Source organism: Pimephales promelas, chromosome 15, assembly GCF_988280905.1.
Source record: "Pimephales promelas chromosome 15, fPimPro1.hap1.1, whole genome shotgun sequence".
Classification (NCBI taxonomy): domain Eukaryota; kingdom Metazoa; phylum Chordata; class Actinopteri; order Cypriniformes; family Leuciscidae; genus Pimephales; species Pimephales promelas.
In genome coordinates, this window is record NC_142783.1 from 30,666,334 (window position 1) to 30,681,850 (window position 15,517).

The 15,517-nt window shown below is 36.3% G+C and overlaps 2 protein-coding genes across 3 annotated transcripts; both read right to left on the minus strand.

The window, feature by feature from the left end:
* Positions 1-595: 595 nt before the first annotated feature.
* Positions 596-8,000, minus strand: LOC120464121 (calpain-1 catalytic subunit). Its single transcript, XM_039653467.2, has 12 exons — positions 7,875-8,000; positions 7,372-7,616; positions 5,935-6,007; positions 5,657-5,775; positions 5,311-5,444; positions 4,378-4,552; positions 4,038-4,112; positions 3,053-3,138; positions 1,592-1,666; positions 1,351-1,511; positions 971-1,134; positions 596-872 (listed from the first exon to the last, which is right to left on the minus strand). Exons 2-12 carry the CDS (start codon positions 7,606-7,608, stop codon positions 840-842), a joined length of 1,332 nt encoding a protein of 443 aa, XP_039509401.2. The 5' UTR covers positions 7,609-7,616; positions 7,875-8,000; the 3' UTR covers positions 596-839.
* Positions 7,872-13,034, minus strand: vcpkmt (valosin containing protein lysine (K) methyltransferase). Of its 2 annotated transcripts, XM_089120524.1 has the most exons (6): positions 12,751-13,034; positions 12,457-12,570; positions 11,747-11,819; positions 11,165-11,284; positions 10,645-10,776; positions 7,872-10,236 (listed from the first exon to the last, which is right to left on the minus strand). In XM_089120524.1, exons 1-5 carry the CDS (start codon positions 13,005-13,007, stop codon positions 10,669-10,671), a joined length of 672 nt encoding a protein of 223 aa, XP_088976650.1. In that variant the 5' UTR covers positions 13,008-13,034; the 3' UTR covers positions 7,872-10,236; positions 10,645-10,668. The 2 variants fall into 2 exon arrangements, with proteins under 2 accessions (XP_088976650.1, XP_039509402.2); XM_039653468.2 differs by lacking the exon at positions 7,872-10,236 and having other exon boundaries at positions 10,308-10,776.
* Between the last annotated feature and the right edge of the window lie 2,483 nt (positions 13,035-15,517).

Below are 15,517 nucleotides of genomic sequence, written 5' to 3' on the forward strand. Positions count from 1 at the left end.
CTCCTGGTTCAAGCTTGAAGAATTTCATCACATGTCTTGCATTGACACATTTCTTACTAGCAATGGGGCGTTTGCCGTCGAAGAATTTGTCCGGGAGCTTCACATCTTTCATCTAAAGGAAATATAAACTTGTATTCAAGCAACCAGTTTATTTTGTAAATACCATGTAATTCATGCATTTTAAAAGTAAAGCAAAGTTTTAGGCTCAATCCCAATTCACCCCTTGCCCCTACCCCTCCGTTTTGCGCGTTCACGTCTAGGGGTAACGTTGGTGCCCCGATTCTTGTTGAGATCGACTGGTAGGGCGAAGGGGTAGGGCTACAATACAAAGCCCTCGAAACGGAGATTTTTCAGAGGCACACTCCAAACGGAGGGCTAAGAGAAAGTTCACGGGATGTAGCTGCTATCGCAAATCACCGGAAAGATGGATCGCAAACGGTTAAACATTTAAATTTAGCGCCAGATGATCCCACCATGCACTTTATTTACTCTTATAATAATACTATTGTCATTTAAATTAAGAAATGGTATAGTAAATTACCTTTCCGATCAGAAAAGACATCCATTTCGAGGAAGGGATGTTATAATCATCATGTTTATTCAAAGTTAAGAGCAGCTGCGCTGATTGTCAGTTGTTGTCATGGAGAAATCCTGTAAAAACTCTGTAACGGCAGATCCATCGCCGACGACTGATGACGTATCGGTTTCATGAAGGGTTGTTCCATTTCGTAGGGGAATATTTCAACCCCTTGGCCCTTGTAACTCTGTTTTAAGGACCAAGGGGTACACTCGAAAATAAGGTGTGAATTGGGATTGAGCCTTAGACTTTTGAGCTTGAATTAACTATATGTTTTACTTGCCTGTGGTGGAATCTGTTAAAGTAGAAAATAGAATAGCACATCATTAATAAGTGAAAAAGAAAAAATTACTGTATTTCTGACTCCCAATAGAGTTTTTTGTTAATACTGACCGCAAAAACATAGAAGCCGATGTAGTGGTTAGAAACTTCACTTCTGTTTCTCTTCTCATGGTTCTGCATGAGGGACACCAGAATGTTTTCAGGGCACTGACCACTACATTCCTTATCAAGCTTCTCAATCTTCACCCGAAACTGAGGGTTCGTCCAGAAAGAGTCTACAAGATGTCCAGTGAGTCAGACATTTAAGGTACATGCAATAGACAAACACACACAAACACACACACACACGCACACAACCATATGCCCAATATTATACATAATACACCCAAAAAGCATGTTGCATGCTGTATCCTATTTTTATTCATGCATGCTAGTATGTAATTGTATGAAATGCTCACATGCCACTCTCTCATTATATATTTATGAGCTACCTTTATTATTGAGGCAGCCACCAGCTGTAGTCCCATCAACCCAGCTGTCTTTGTAACATATAGAAGTCCATCTGCATTCAGAGGAACTGTCCAGGAAATCAGGACTGAGGCAGCAAATATCAATGTCTTCAAAGTTTTTGGTGAAGTCCTCCATTGACATCCTGCAGTAAAATATGAGTTATTGAAAGCATTTGATTCATTAATGCTAGAGATCAAATCTGAAACTACAGTGAATGCTCACCAGAACTCTCCGTCATTGGCCAAAGAACGACACCTGGATTTCTCCTTCTCACTCACTTTGTCCCACAACGATGACCTAAAGTTATGCGAAAGGATATATTAAAATATTGCATGAGGTTATGCTAACTGAGATATTAGCAGCAACTAAAGAGAAAAAAACACCTTTTAAACTGAATTAGCTTCTTTTGTAATTAATAAATATTTTTCTAATAGTCGAATTTTCAATGGCACAGACTGAAGATGCAAAAAAGGATGGAAATGAAGTTAGCAGAAAATTACGTCACTAAAGAACTGGCTTTTGTTTTTAAAGGGATATTTATTACAAAAGAGTGACTAAGACTGACCAACAGCACTTGATAACCTCCAGCGATTTAATCTGTGTTAGTGTGAACATTCCTTACCAAGACTGTAATGGTATGTTCAAGGACTGAGGGTGCATTTACAAGACATTAAAAACAGAAAACGTTTTGTGTGTTTTGGGCTTTTGGCCATTCATTTTCACGACAATGGCGTTTTGGGGGCCTGTACAAGTTTTTGAAAATGAAAATGTTAGTGTCTGCATGTAAAGTACAAAAACGCAAAAGGGTTTGTGAAAAGGGTGACATCATGCGCGTATTACATGTTCAGTCTATAGGCAACGCATACTGTTTCATTGTCGTTGTACGCCAAAAACACATAGGAAAAACTTTTACTTTGTCATGTAAACGTGCCCTAATCTGTCTAAATCTGTGCTATTGAGCCCTTCTCCTTTTGTCGAGATAATCCAAAGGCATATAAAGATGCTGATTAGACAGCTTGATTATTGCACAAGTGTGCCTTAGGCTGTCCACAATAAAGGACCTCTCTAAAATGTGCAGTTTTATCACACAGCACAAACCCACAAATGTCACATGTTTTGAGGCAGTGTGAATTTGGCATGCTGACGACAGTTATGTCCACAAGGGGCCTCATTTATAACTGTTGCGTACCAACAAAACAGGCCCTGAAAGAGGCGGGCGCCACTTCCGACGCATAAGTTGGGATAAAAGCTCGTGAAAAAATAGTGCAAAAACAAAAGTGTTGCGTTTATAATTTTGTTCAGTGTATATACACACACATTTTAACACGGGGGCTTGACAAAAATGGCAGAATCCATGCAAATCAAAGTAGATGTATAATTTAAAATTATTGATGTTTTGATCAAAGAAACCTATAAAAGTAATATAGTATTCAGCTTGGTGAGCTTAATATTTGATCTAAAATACTACCTATATGATGGGGACAAAATTACTTTTAGATTTACAGTTTGAAAGCTAACAAGCTGACTGAAAAAAATTATTTAGCAAACTTATAACTTAATACAACTTTCAAACCTCTTAAGATATTTAAAAATAATATTCATGAATCATCTAGTGGTACAAACAAAAAATGACGCTTGATCGTTGTTGTGATTAGTGAACCTATAATTTCACATGACTCTTACTTGTCACTCCAGTCACCGTTCCACTCGCCTTCTCCCCAAGGGTTCAACACTCTCACCAGCTGAACTGATTTTTTCTGGCAGGTTACCTGTAGAATACAACATGACATGACACTTTTAATGCATAAATACAGAATATGCCATTTCATCTGGGATATTGTGAAATAAGTGTCTAAACACAATGCTTTGAGTTGCATAAAGTACAAAACATTATTTCAAGAAACTTCTCTTGCATAATCACAGGCTTGACGTAAGAGATACACAGAAATGAATAAGCTGAGCAAATGACAAATCAAAGTGTGGAGCACATGCTGAATACACCAGAATGCAATTAGTAAATAAATAGGCAACACAATAACAAAAATGGTTAATGTGAGAACAAAGCAAGTATTGTTGTAGTTCAGGGGTGCTCAGTCCTGTTCCTATAGATCAAACCTGCAGAGTTGAGATCTAACCCTGATCCAACACATCCATCTGTAATTATCAAGTGCTCCTGAAGATCTAAAATAGCTGGTTCTGTTGTGTTTGATCAGGGTTGCAGCTGAACTTTGCAGGACGATAGATCTCCATGAACAGGATTTGGCACCCCTGTTGTAGTTAAACACTTGTCTTTCTATAAAAATCAACCTCAGGCTTATTAAAAACTTTCCCAGGTGGTTACATGTAAAGACAGGTCCCAGAACAGAGCCTTAAGGGCATTACTCAAGAATTCAACACAAAGTTAAAGTGCGGGAGGTTTTACGTGTTTTGATAATTTCTTAGGACTGGAATTTGAAGGAACTCAGGTGGGTTTTACTTGCGGTTACATCTTGGAAAAGAAGAACTATTTTTTCTTTCCAATAGACTGACTATCTATCTATCTATCTATCTATCTCTCTCTCTCTCTCTCTCTCTCTCTCTCTCTCTCTGTCTGTGTCTGTCTGTCTGTCTGTCGGTCTGTCTATTCTGTTGGCACTGTGATCTGACATTTGCTTCTGTGCAGACTTACCTTGTAAACCCCAGTCACTGTATATGCATGGCCTTGAACGATGCCATTGGGTAATACTGTGTTTGCAGATGTTTTCTAATATAGTATGAAAAAAAGACATTGAATCAATAATGATGCCCTATGCAATATGTATCAGGAAATAGGAAAAGATTGTTTTATGCACAGCTAATGCTCTACATTTGTCCATACATCTTATATTGTAAAAATGTACTATTGTACTATTTATATTTAATTGAACATTGAAATCTTTAATGCAATATACTTCATTGCCAGTGTTTTAGATGGACATGGTGATAATCAGTCACGGTAATGAAAGGACAAGTCTGAGGTCACTGCTTACCCCCAGAAAGGTGCCACAGGCCATCAGAGCCTTTGCTTTTTCTGCACGGTTCATCAGGCTCCACAAATCAATAGAAGTTTTTGCTGTTTCATAGTACATGTGGACGCCACCAGTGAAGTCCAACAGCGCCTCAGACATAAAACCAGCATCCATGTCAGCATAGGAGCCGCACACCCTGTAAAAGCCATTCTACATTTCAATATACAGTGGATCAACAAGTCTTTAATGAGTGATTCTGTGGGATTACTCAAATTGTTGATGATTAAAATAGACCAGATTGGCCCAATCGTGCTCCTGTAGGAACACTGTCCTGCAGAGTTCAGATCCAACCCCAATTAAACACACCAGCTAATCAAGATCTAATTAGGCACACTAGAAACTTCCAGGCAGGTGTGATGAGGAAAGCTGGAGCTAAACTCTGCAGGACAGTGGACCTCCAGGACCGGGTTTGGACTGTTATCATTGAGACAATGTCCAATATTTCTATCTGTGAGGAAACCAGGGTACATAAAAAGGGCTAAAATCTCTTGTAATTATAGTTCAATCATATTTGGTAGCACTTTAAGAAACACTTTATTTTACAGTGTCGTGTCCATGTTACATATGTTTCTTGTACTTACCATAGTAATAACAGTAAATTATGCTAAATTACATGCAAGTAACCCTCCACCAAATCCTAATCCTACCCTAACCCTATAGTAAGTACATGTAGTTGCTTAATATTACTCAGGACTTAAATGTATAATTACACTGTACATGACACTGCATGTATGTATATATACTGTATATATATATATATATATATATACAGTATATATATATATAACCAGTGCTGTTGTCTTGGGTAACTATAGTACACATTCGCAAAATGTAACATGTAAACAAACATGCTTTTATACTATGAAAGTTGTATATTTTTAAGAATAAACCTACTTGGCATAAGCTTTCTCCAGCAAGGCAGGCCAAAACTCATTAGATGTTTTTGAATGAACAAAAATGAGCTTGCCATCGATTGTTGGCAGTTTGTCATCAATGACGACGTCAATCCATTTCCCAAACCTCCAGAACTATTGGAATAAAGCAGAAGGTTTAAAGACTAATCATTTGATTACATAAGATGCATTTAATCACGCATAGTGGTCACTAACAGTGGACAGCTATTTAAAAAGCATTTTCTTGAATTTGCAAGGGTTTCGATGGGAAAGTCGCACATCAATCCCTTCAGTGGACCTGGTGCATGAACAGGTTAAGTCATTTTGAAAAAGACCAAATAACTCACTCTAAAGTGAAATATCCCTGCATAATCTTCACCAAATGACTGGCCATCTGGCATGACCTGGTCCATGACATCCTCCTGAAAGGTTAAAGCTCCAACTGAAGCAAGAAACCAGCAGTTTCCTAAGGTAAAAGCACAAACATTAGCAAACATAGATCTTTCACTGAGTAAACAAACTGAGAACATTCTGGTCTATATGGAGTGATGCGATTTACTGTATAGATACAGTATAATTCAAAATCAACACTTACTGGAGTATGTAAACACAGATATAAACATACCTAAATAAGATCCTTGGGAATAGTCAAACCTGGAAACCCCCTTAACAATGAGTTGAGGGTCTGCCACTATTTTCTAAAGAGAGAGATTCATTAAATTAATACATTATACAATGAAATTTGCCCTAAGGAGTTGGGAACACCAGTAGACATTTAGACTCTAATTATGTATTATATGTATTATAGCTTGATGATGCCGTCACTGAACGTGGAATCGAGTTGTGTTCTTCAGCTCAACAGCCGATGGAAATCAGTCCAACGGGACTAATGATTGAGCTAATGTATTAATTGTATTAACATTATTGTGGTATGAAGCAGGGCGGGGCCGAGAGCCATGGGACATTTTCCCTTGCTGTTTTTATTAAAGTTACATTGAAAGTTCACCTCCTTTCTGAACTTTTATTTAATGTACATATGGTACAGTTGTGTTGGATCACTTGAATTCCCCTAATTTTATTTCATTCTAAATAAAACAGCTACGAGTGCTGAATTACTTCTCATACAGGTCACTTTATTTGATAAATAAAAATTGTGGGGTAACATGGCACTTTTTTACAATCTTACTAAAATACATTTGAGTGTGTTGAAAGTTATGTTAGCGTTACGTTAGTGTGCATTCGCTCGATGGGTGGTATGAGACACTTGTTGCTCATTGCAGTAATTTAGATCAATATTAGACTATCATAATATTAAAAGCTGTTGCTAAATGATTTACACTTAATTTTAAAACATATTGTATGGTGGAGAAAATGCTGTACTGTTGTTACTACAAGCTCTTTTTGATTATGCCATGTTGGCCATTCGACAAAATAGCATTGTCTGCGAGTCATTGTACAAACATGTTATACGCGGTAAATCAAGAAAACAAGATTTTCAAGACTAACCGCGTTGAGCTATATAACAATTAGTTTTCTGTCAATAAAAGTATCCAAACAGTTATATTAAAGCATAATAATTATCAAACACATAACCTATACATATTATAAACAATTTAAAACAGAGCAATTCCAAGAGGGTCCTCATACTTAGGGTCCTCACACACACTCGGGCCATAATTAAAGCGTCTTATACTGGTGATATGGATATGTCCTTGACAGACGACATGTTGACAAAGGCCGTTACACTGACATGATACCTCTTGATTTAAACATTGTTGGAAACATGTCAACACAATATATAACACTGTTTTAGTGGTTTTTGGACACTTAAAAAAATATCGTGCATACTGTGCCTTAAGATGCCTTGCCACAATTGTAAATAAATATGTTGGGAAATGCTACAGATAAACCTGTTCGTACAAGCTCTAAGAGACATTTTGCAACATTTGATGAGGACAGGTAATATTCGAGGTTAATTTAGATCTGTTGGAACAATAATGTCTATATACTCTTCTTGAAAGTTTCTGAAGGTCTGAAGATAGAAAGTCAATACAGGACTTACCGATGGCCTCAACCATTTGATTTCTTCCATATCCAATCCAAGTTTCTTCTTTGGGTCAATGGAGCTGCTGTCTGAAGGGAACTTCTCATCAACAAATCTCCTTTTATTGGTGAGGCAGCTCTTCTTCAACTCCTGGTAGTCCTGATCCAAGAATTTCAAAGGGATGTCAAGAGTGCCCGTTCTGTCTCTTGTGGGCTGTTCATCCCTGGCTATTCTGTTCACACGAGGTGGTGGCATTTTTACAGCTGTAAAAAATATATATAAAGAAAAACAGATAAAAATGTTACATCTGGCATCTGGTGAGATGACGCACCACTATGCTAAAATATGTTTTGTTTCCAAAGACCTATAAGAGATAAGAGACTTGTTAGACCTGTTTGGGAGTGAAATCTTGTCCCTTTAAAAAGACACATCTTGATAGCTTTTAAGAGACTTACAATATAATTAAACTCAGTTTTTAAGATATAAATAATCAATATACTTTACCTCCAAGGATAACTCACCTAATTGAGCAGTTTTCTCTTCCTAGGTTTGACCGAATCTCTTTGTTCTGCCCTAGGCTCTGGATTCCCGAGCTCAGAGCGAATGATGTTTTCAGGAAGGGTGTAGAGCAGTGTGTTTTATGTTGCTCAGGCACACTATTGCGTAAACTGAAGACTTCCAAGTTCCTCCCACCAGTGCAGTTGTTTAACAGTTCCACCAAATATAGCCTTAACTCATGAATATGCAAATTAACACAGAAAGCAGTTTGATCTTCAAACGTCTTTTTAAGATTGTAGCCAAAATTGTGTTTTTTTTTTTATAATATTGAATTAATAAAGAAACTCCATAAAGTTCAAATGTCACACAAGATCATGAAAATACAGAAACTCTACTGATCTCTTCACAAAACTTGCACTCAAGTTCTCACCTGTCACATCCCCTAAAAATTGTATTCAAATGTGCTACTAGTAGCCTATACCTAAGAAAGTATCATTTCAGTCAACTCTTTATGGGCTTCTCGGAAATATACTTAAAATGACACAAGTATATTTGGCTTAAACTGACAGAAAATTATATTTGGCCTATACTTTTACTTAATCTTTTGATCGAGATATAGTTAAAAGTATAATTCATTATTCTAAGCATACTTGGGTTGTAGTTGTGTTTGATTGAGCAGCCTTTACACATAGTTTTACACACTGTCTTATAAACTTACATTGTTTTATTTATAAAGAAAACAGATATGTTCGTAATTGTATAGGCTATAGTCCACTCACTGGTTTACTTTCTATCTACTTTATTCTTTCTCATCCCCACCAAAATTTCCTTTGATTTATTGTATGTTCAGATATTCATACAAAAAAAATATTGTGGGGGCCATGAACGTTTCCTGAAAATGTTCAAAAAAGTTCACTCAATGAAAACGTTCAACTATAATTGCTGTATAAAACTACCAAACTAGTAGTTTACAGAGAGTATACTTCAAAGTGTACTTTCATAAGCTAAAAAAAATGTGCAAGTATTTGACTAGTAAACTATCAGTATACCTATAAATTCACTTGTAGTACAAGCAGTACAAATACAACCTCAAAAAAGAGAGCATCTCGTCCCCCCCTCACTCAGTCATGCACATCTCACAAATCTCATTGCTTTTCATCCCCGAAACCAGGCGTGACCCTTTGTGCATGAGACTAGATCCAACAAAAGCTTCATAAATATTTGGGTGCTAAATGTTTAAAGTTCTTTTGTTCCATTTGGGTATTTAAAGAGATTTGGAAAACCACTGAAGAAATCATCTGTAAGCAAAACTTCCAGCACAATTGCTGTGTTTCTCTATTGCCAGGTATGCTGACACATTGAAACTACGTTTAATATTCAGGGTGTCGCCTTGCAGTGGTTGGCCTCTTACCCCAAAAACAGAACTTTCTCAGTGAGGGAAGTTTTCTTCTTCCTCGGTTGCCCTATTATGTGGTGTACCCCAAGGGTCCATTCTAGGCCCTCTTCTCTTTCCACTTTACATACTACTACTGGATGTCATTTTTAAGAAATATAGGATTTCCTACCGTTGCTATGTTGACGATAAACAGTTTAATCTACCCGCTAAAACTTTGCAACTGTTTTGAGGAGATCAAATGTTGGATGGCTAATAATTTTTCGCAATTAAATGAAAGCAAAAGTGAAATTTAGATTTCTTTTTAATTTAGATTAGTTACAACTTCATGTAAGGAATCTTGGGGTTTCATTTGATTAGTCACTTTTTTTTTTTTAAACAAATCAGTACAGTGGTAAAGGGCAGTTTCTTTCATCTGAGATCGGTTGTGAAATTAAATCACCTTCTACCTCCGAAAGATTTGGAGACCGTAATCCACGCTCTCGTAACATCACGTCCAGACTACTGTAATTCTGTCTCAAACTGTGATCTCTCGCGTGCAAATTGTCCAAAATGCTATCCCAAAGACACTTGGGGTTATATATGAATCTTTTCCTATTCCAAGTGTCTTTTAAAAATCTTGCAAATGAAAGGCACAAGCTGACGAATCTCCAGGTTTTTGTAACATACATACATTCACTTAACCAGACTACTTTACCATCACAAAATAAATCCCTTACATTTGAATTTTAAAGTCATAATTTATATTTTATAGATTTAACAAAAATCTAAATGTTTCCCCCTATAGGAAAAAATAACATAAAAACATTAATATAAATCGAATAATTAAATAATACCTACTTTAAATCTATAAAGATCTGTATTTAAAATGAAAATTCAGTTTTCTGCTTCAGATGTAGCTCTTTAAGTCTTAAGAGATTATGAAACATACCACTAAACATCTTCACTGTAGTCTCAATGCATTCAAGGGCCCAGAATGACACTGGACAAAACTGTAAAAAAAAAAAAAAAAAAAAATACTAATGCTGAAACATCACAATCAGATGATTAATGACACTGAAACTGAGCATTGTCGAAAATTATTAAATGATTTAGTATTGACAAAAATGTTTGGTGAAGTTTAGACAGTTATTTGCCTATTTACAGATCTCAATCAGTTTAACATTCTTTGAATTGGTGTGCAAAAAAGCCCACTTGAGATTTATTGACAGTTTAACATAGTGCACAATGCACATGCAAAACTATTTGCTTAACCTTGTTTGTCTGAAAACACACTTGGGCTCACACTAAGGTCAAATTCCCAGACCATATAACATGAACTTAAATGTTTTTTTTTTTTTGTTTTTTTTTAATAATACGTACAGTGACAAACACTGCAGTCTATTAAAACACAAACATACACAGCCCATCCTCGTAAAAGGCATTCAGTCGACTCTTCGTCGCAGGTGGAGAAGACGAATGTCAGGACTGTTGAACTCTGGGTCTTGTTTCTCAGGTGGGATCTCCTCTGACTGGAACTCTTGCAGAAGTAGCTATGAAACAGTGTATTAGATGAGGAATAAAAATAGCAGATTTAGCCTAACAAGAAATGTTACTGGCCATTTTATTCATGCATTTCAAGGGAACCTATTTTGTAAAACATACTAAATGCATCAGCAGTGTGTACACAAACACCCTACAATGGTAAAGATCCACCTAATCCTTTTTTTATTCCCCATAAATTATAAACAGTGTCTCAAAATGACATGTTCACATCTTTTGTACATTGTGAGATCACAGTGTAAAAGGTCCCATCCACGACTGGTGACGGAATCTGTCCTATTGATCTGTCTAATGATCTAACACACTCTCATTAAAGTGTGCCACTAAATATGACAATGTATAGGTGTAATAGAGGATTTTACAGTTTATTTCTCTCACCTCAAAGAATCTCTTCTCTATTTCAGGATTGACACCAACAGTGCGCTGCTCATAGCAACAGATGATGCACGTCTCTGGTCCAGCCAAGAGTTTCAGAGTCTCCACTAGAGGCTCCACAGACTGTGGAATATAAAACACAGAGGGTATTAAACACTAGTACTGTTAGTGTTAACAATTTTGGAATGTAGAGTTAACTATTCAGAACAGCACCATAACCGGTATGAAAGCGAGGCTGTGAGGGATAGACTTACTGTGTTTTCAATGGCATCCACAATACAAAGATATTTATTACTTGTAATTTTCCACAGCTCATGTTGTCTGGAGTTTTTTTGTCTACTGAAAGTTCTTGGAAAGATAATTTTGCAGTGTTTTGTCAGTAGAACAACCAAAAAACACATTCAAGTATGTATACGTATATTAAAGATATGTAATGTAAATCTATCCCTCACATTCTCAGTTTCATTCCTGTTAAAAATCAAATATGGCGCTGCTGTTAAAAAGATCTATTGCTGTGCTAACCTTTTGTAACATAATTTATATAAAAAAGTATATATATAAGTGTAATATGCATTGTTATAGTACCTGCTCATAGTAGATACAATCAGCCATCAGAATATAATGAGGATGAGGAAGAAAATCTCCAACACTTTCACCCCTTTTAAAAGGAAAATATTTCAGTATCATTAGCCGTTTCATGAAATGAAAACCTTTCATTGCAAGGACAAAAAACAACATCACTTTTTCAATATATTTTCATATAAGAAATATATTCATATTTATTTTACGGAGCCCCTAAAAGTGGTGGTGGTGGGAAAAAATCTATCTTTGCGTTAAGATAAGCTCGCAGAAATGCGATCAGCTCCGAAAGACTGAAATGTCTGTCCGAGCCGACAACAGGTTTTATGTGGGAATGCAAATATGTTTGCAAGGGAACACAAAAGTTTTGCGAGGGAACGCAATAGATTTGAAAAAAAAAAAAATTCCCCCATCCTAATTTCCACCACCATGTCTCTTTAGGGGCTCCGTACTATTTAATATAAGAAAAGTCATAAACGACATAATGGCGAATAAATTAAGACAATATTTTAATTTATTTGTGTGCAACATGTGGGGACAACTAACTGAATTTGGAAGAAAACTTCTTTTTTTTTAAAGTGTATTAATTTGTTTTGATGTAAAACTTTTATTTAGTAAACCTTGAATGTAATGAATAAATAGGTTTCATAGCTAAGGATAAAAACACACCCCTCCCAAAACATATCCTGTGGTGTAGGATGAAATGCAGTACAAACCATTTCAGTACCTTGGCTGTGATTGAGCCTTTACGGATGAGTTGCTGATTTTTCTCAATGTTCAGCTTTAGGAGAGGCTGCAGGTCTTCTAAATCTGTCACTGTGACATTTGCCCTATGGGTGCACATTGCTCAGGTTGAGATCCAGCCAAAATACTTAGTTTTAATCAGAACAAAGAATAATACATTAAAATCCTATAACGTTCAGAATATAATAAATTCACTTTCATCAGTTGCCACATCACATCTAATATATTTTAAATAATGTTTATAAGGCACAGCATTCATAACTCACCCCAGAGTTGAAGCCACGAGACCAACTAGTCCTGTTCCTGCACCCAGTTCAATAATGCTCTTGGAGGACCAAGTACTAACACCAGACTGAATACTGCAAAATTGTTCCGTTTCTAGGTATTTTGACAGGACAATAGCAGCGTCCCATACTACACAGCCAACGTCCCCTTTGTTGCACTGATAAATTCTTAAAATAGACCCGTCATTTTTTTCTATTTCTCTAACAAAATAATCTTCCGAATCCTCGTCAGTCGCCATGTTGTTGAACACAGTGCGCTGCGCATTCTACGTCACGTACGTGACGTCTGATTCGCGAATCATTCGTTTGAATGAATCATTTGTTCTTTTCACTGAAGGACTCAACTTGTTTGACAGTTTATTCCATATCTATGGTTTATTCATAATACCGGTGGTAGGCTGTTTGTGTAATGTTGATTTTTTTTTTTTTTTTTGGTCATGCGTTAATCTGTTTGTTGAACTGGCATAAGTTTTCACCGTCACATAATAGACCTTTTTTTTTTTTTTGCTTTAGTTACAGTGTAATTCACATGCAGCAGCCCCATCTTTGGGAGGCTGTGAGGGATAGATAGACTTATCTATCTTTATTGGGTTATCGTTAGATTATTAAATGTATTTTTGAATTGTTATGCTGATGAAACACTAAAAAACATATCTATCTGAGAAATTTCAGTTGACAAAAATTATAAGTGATCTAGCAGCGTGGAGCTTAAATTTTCATTCAGTTTTTCCCTAAGCCTCGCTTACATCCTATTATAATGGCGCTGCTCTGAATAACAACTGTCCGACAACTAGACTAAGTTGGAGGAATGTCTTTGCGACTGACATCAAATTGGTCAAATAAAATTCCAAAAAGAACTAGCTAGCTAGTCTAGTTATTGACTTATGGAAGCTAAACACGTGTTTCTCAATTGTCATAAAGTAACCTGACTAGATTTCAATATATTGTAGTTTTACCGTGTAGGCTATTATTTATTTAAGCATTTTTATTGATTATTTGCTTCATTGCAGCTTATCCATAAACAACTGATTACAAATAAAGTTAATTGAGTTTATTGTCAAGGACATCCAGTTAGTGTGTGTTGTAGGTTGTAGCCTACAATATTTTAAGTACCATTGTGATTGCTTGATCAATAGTTCATATTTTAATACTCATATAACACTTCCGTTTTTGTGAAAGTTAAACCACATTTGCATTATGTGGGAGAACGTATGTGTTTAGTGAAGTTAGTTGATCGTTTAGTACGGTTGTACTCATTCTACCAAACATGGTGGTTTTATATGGGGCCATATATGGGGCCAACCTACAAATAAGGTTTGTAGCTTACAGTAATGACATAATTGTCATTTATTTTGTACAAATGTAAAACAGAGTAACTACAAATTTAGTTAAAATTTAGCTATTACCAAAAAAAAAAAAAAAAAACGGATTTAACTCAAATGCAGTATGCTCAGATTCAGAGAAAATGGATTAAGGTGTGTAATTAGTATCAAATTGATGTGTCCCCCTTTGGTGTTGAACTAACTCTTCCTGTTGAGATCCAGACATTTTGATCGTCCACTCTGACTGACATACAGACATAAAGCAATCAAATTTGGTAAATCATACTTGCTTGACTTGCTAGAATAAACCTCCATTGATTCTTGCTGAAGCTCAAATGTGTTTGTTAGACACGCAAGAACAAATCTCATTGGTTCTTGCATAAAGCAAGCATGCTTGATCAATATTTATCTGTGAATAAAAATCTGAATTAAATATCTTCATCATATAACGCTATCGTGGCCCTTCAGAAAACTTGGACTAAACAGCTCGATTGAAATGGATTTCTTTTATGAACGTTTTAAATGGTCAGAGTTTTGGGTGAATAGGCCTGGACTTACTGGAGAGAGAAATCCCTCAGAGATTTCAATAGAAATAAATTTGAGTTTTACGAGTCTTATGAGTTTGGAATGACATGAGAGTGAGCAAATGGCTGAATTTTCATTTTTGTGTTAACCAAGTTTCTAAGTTAAGAATGCTTGCTTTCACATGTATCTGTAGGCTACTTCTGACTACTTCATCTCCGACTAGGAAAGTTTCAGAATCACTTGCATTATAGAGATCCATGAACCATGTGGACTCAGATGGGGTATTGTTGACCTACCGGAGAGATTTTACTCTCTTCATGTGGTTGGAGTTTCTGTACAAGAAAACTGGTCCATCATTTCTTAACTCAGATGCATGTAATGGCATTTATTGTTTACAAAGATCAACTACTTCTCCCATGGTCCGCAGGGTAATATCGTGAGGTCAGCAGTTCCCCACTAAGCTCTCTGCTATGCTCACAATATGCCAATGGTCTTCACACATCATCACAGTCCTTTTAGGGTTATAGAATGGGCAGGAGAGCTCAGCAAGGCAGTTTGCCTTTTCATTAGCTAACCTGTCTGCTTCTCGTTTGTCTCTGCATGAGACTGACCCTGGCATTTGAGACTGCCTGCTGAGTTGACACTGGCAGAGTGCTTTATTTCTTTGGTGACAGCTGTTTAAATGTCTCCTCAACTATCACTTGTACATCTGATGAGCTATTGCAGCTTATATGGTTGGAATATGAAGATGATGACACAGGGTTTTTTTAAAAATATATATAATTTATCACTAATTTGCTGTTAATACAACAAACATGTTGAGGGAGTAGTCATTTCTGCAAAATTATATTAAGGTTGCTTCTTCACGTTTCACAACGCATTCAAAGTGAAATGTCAAGTCA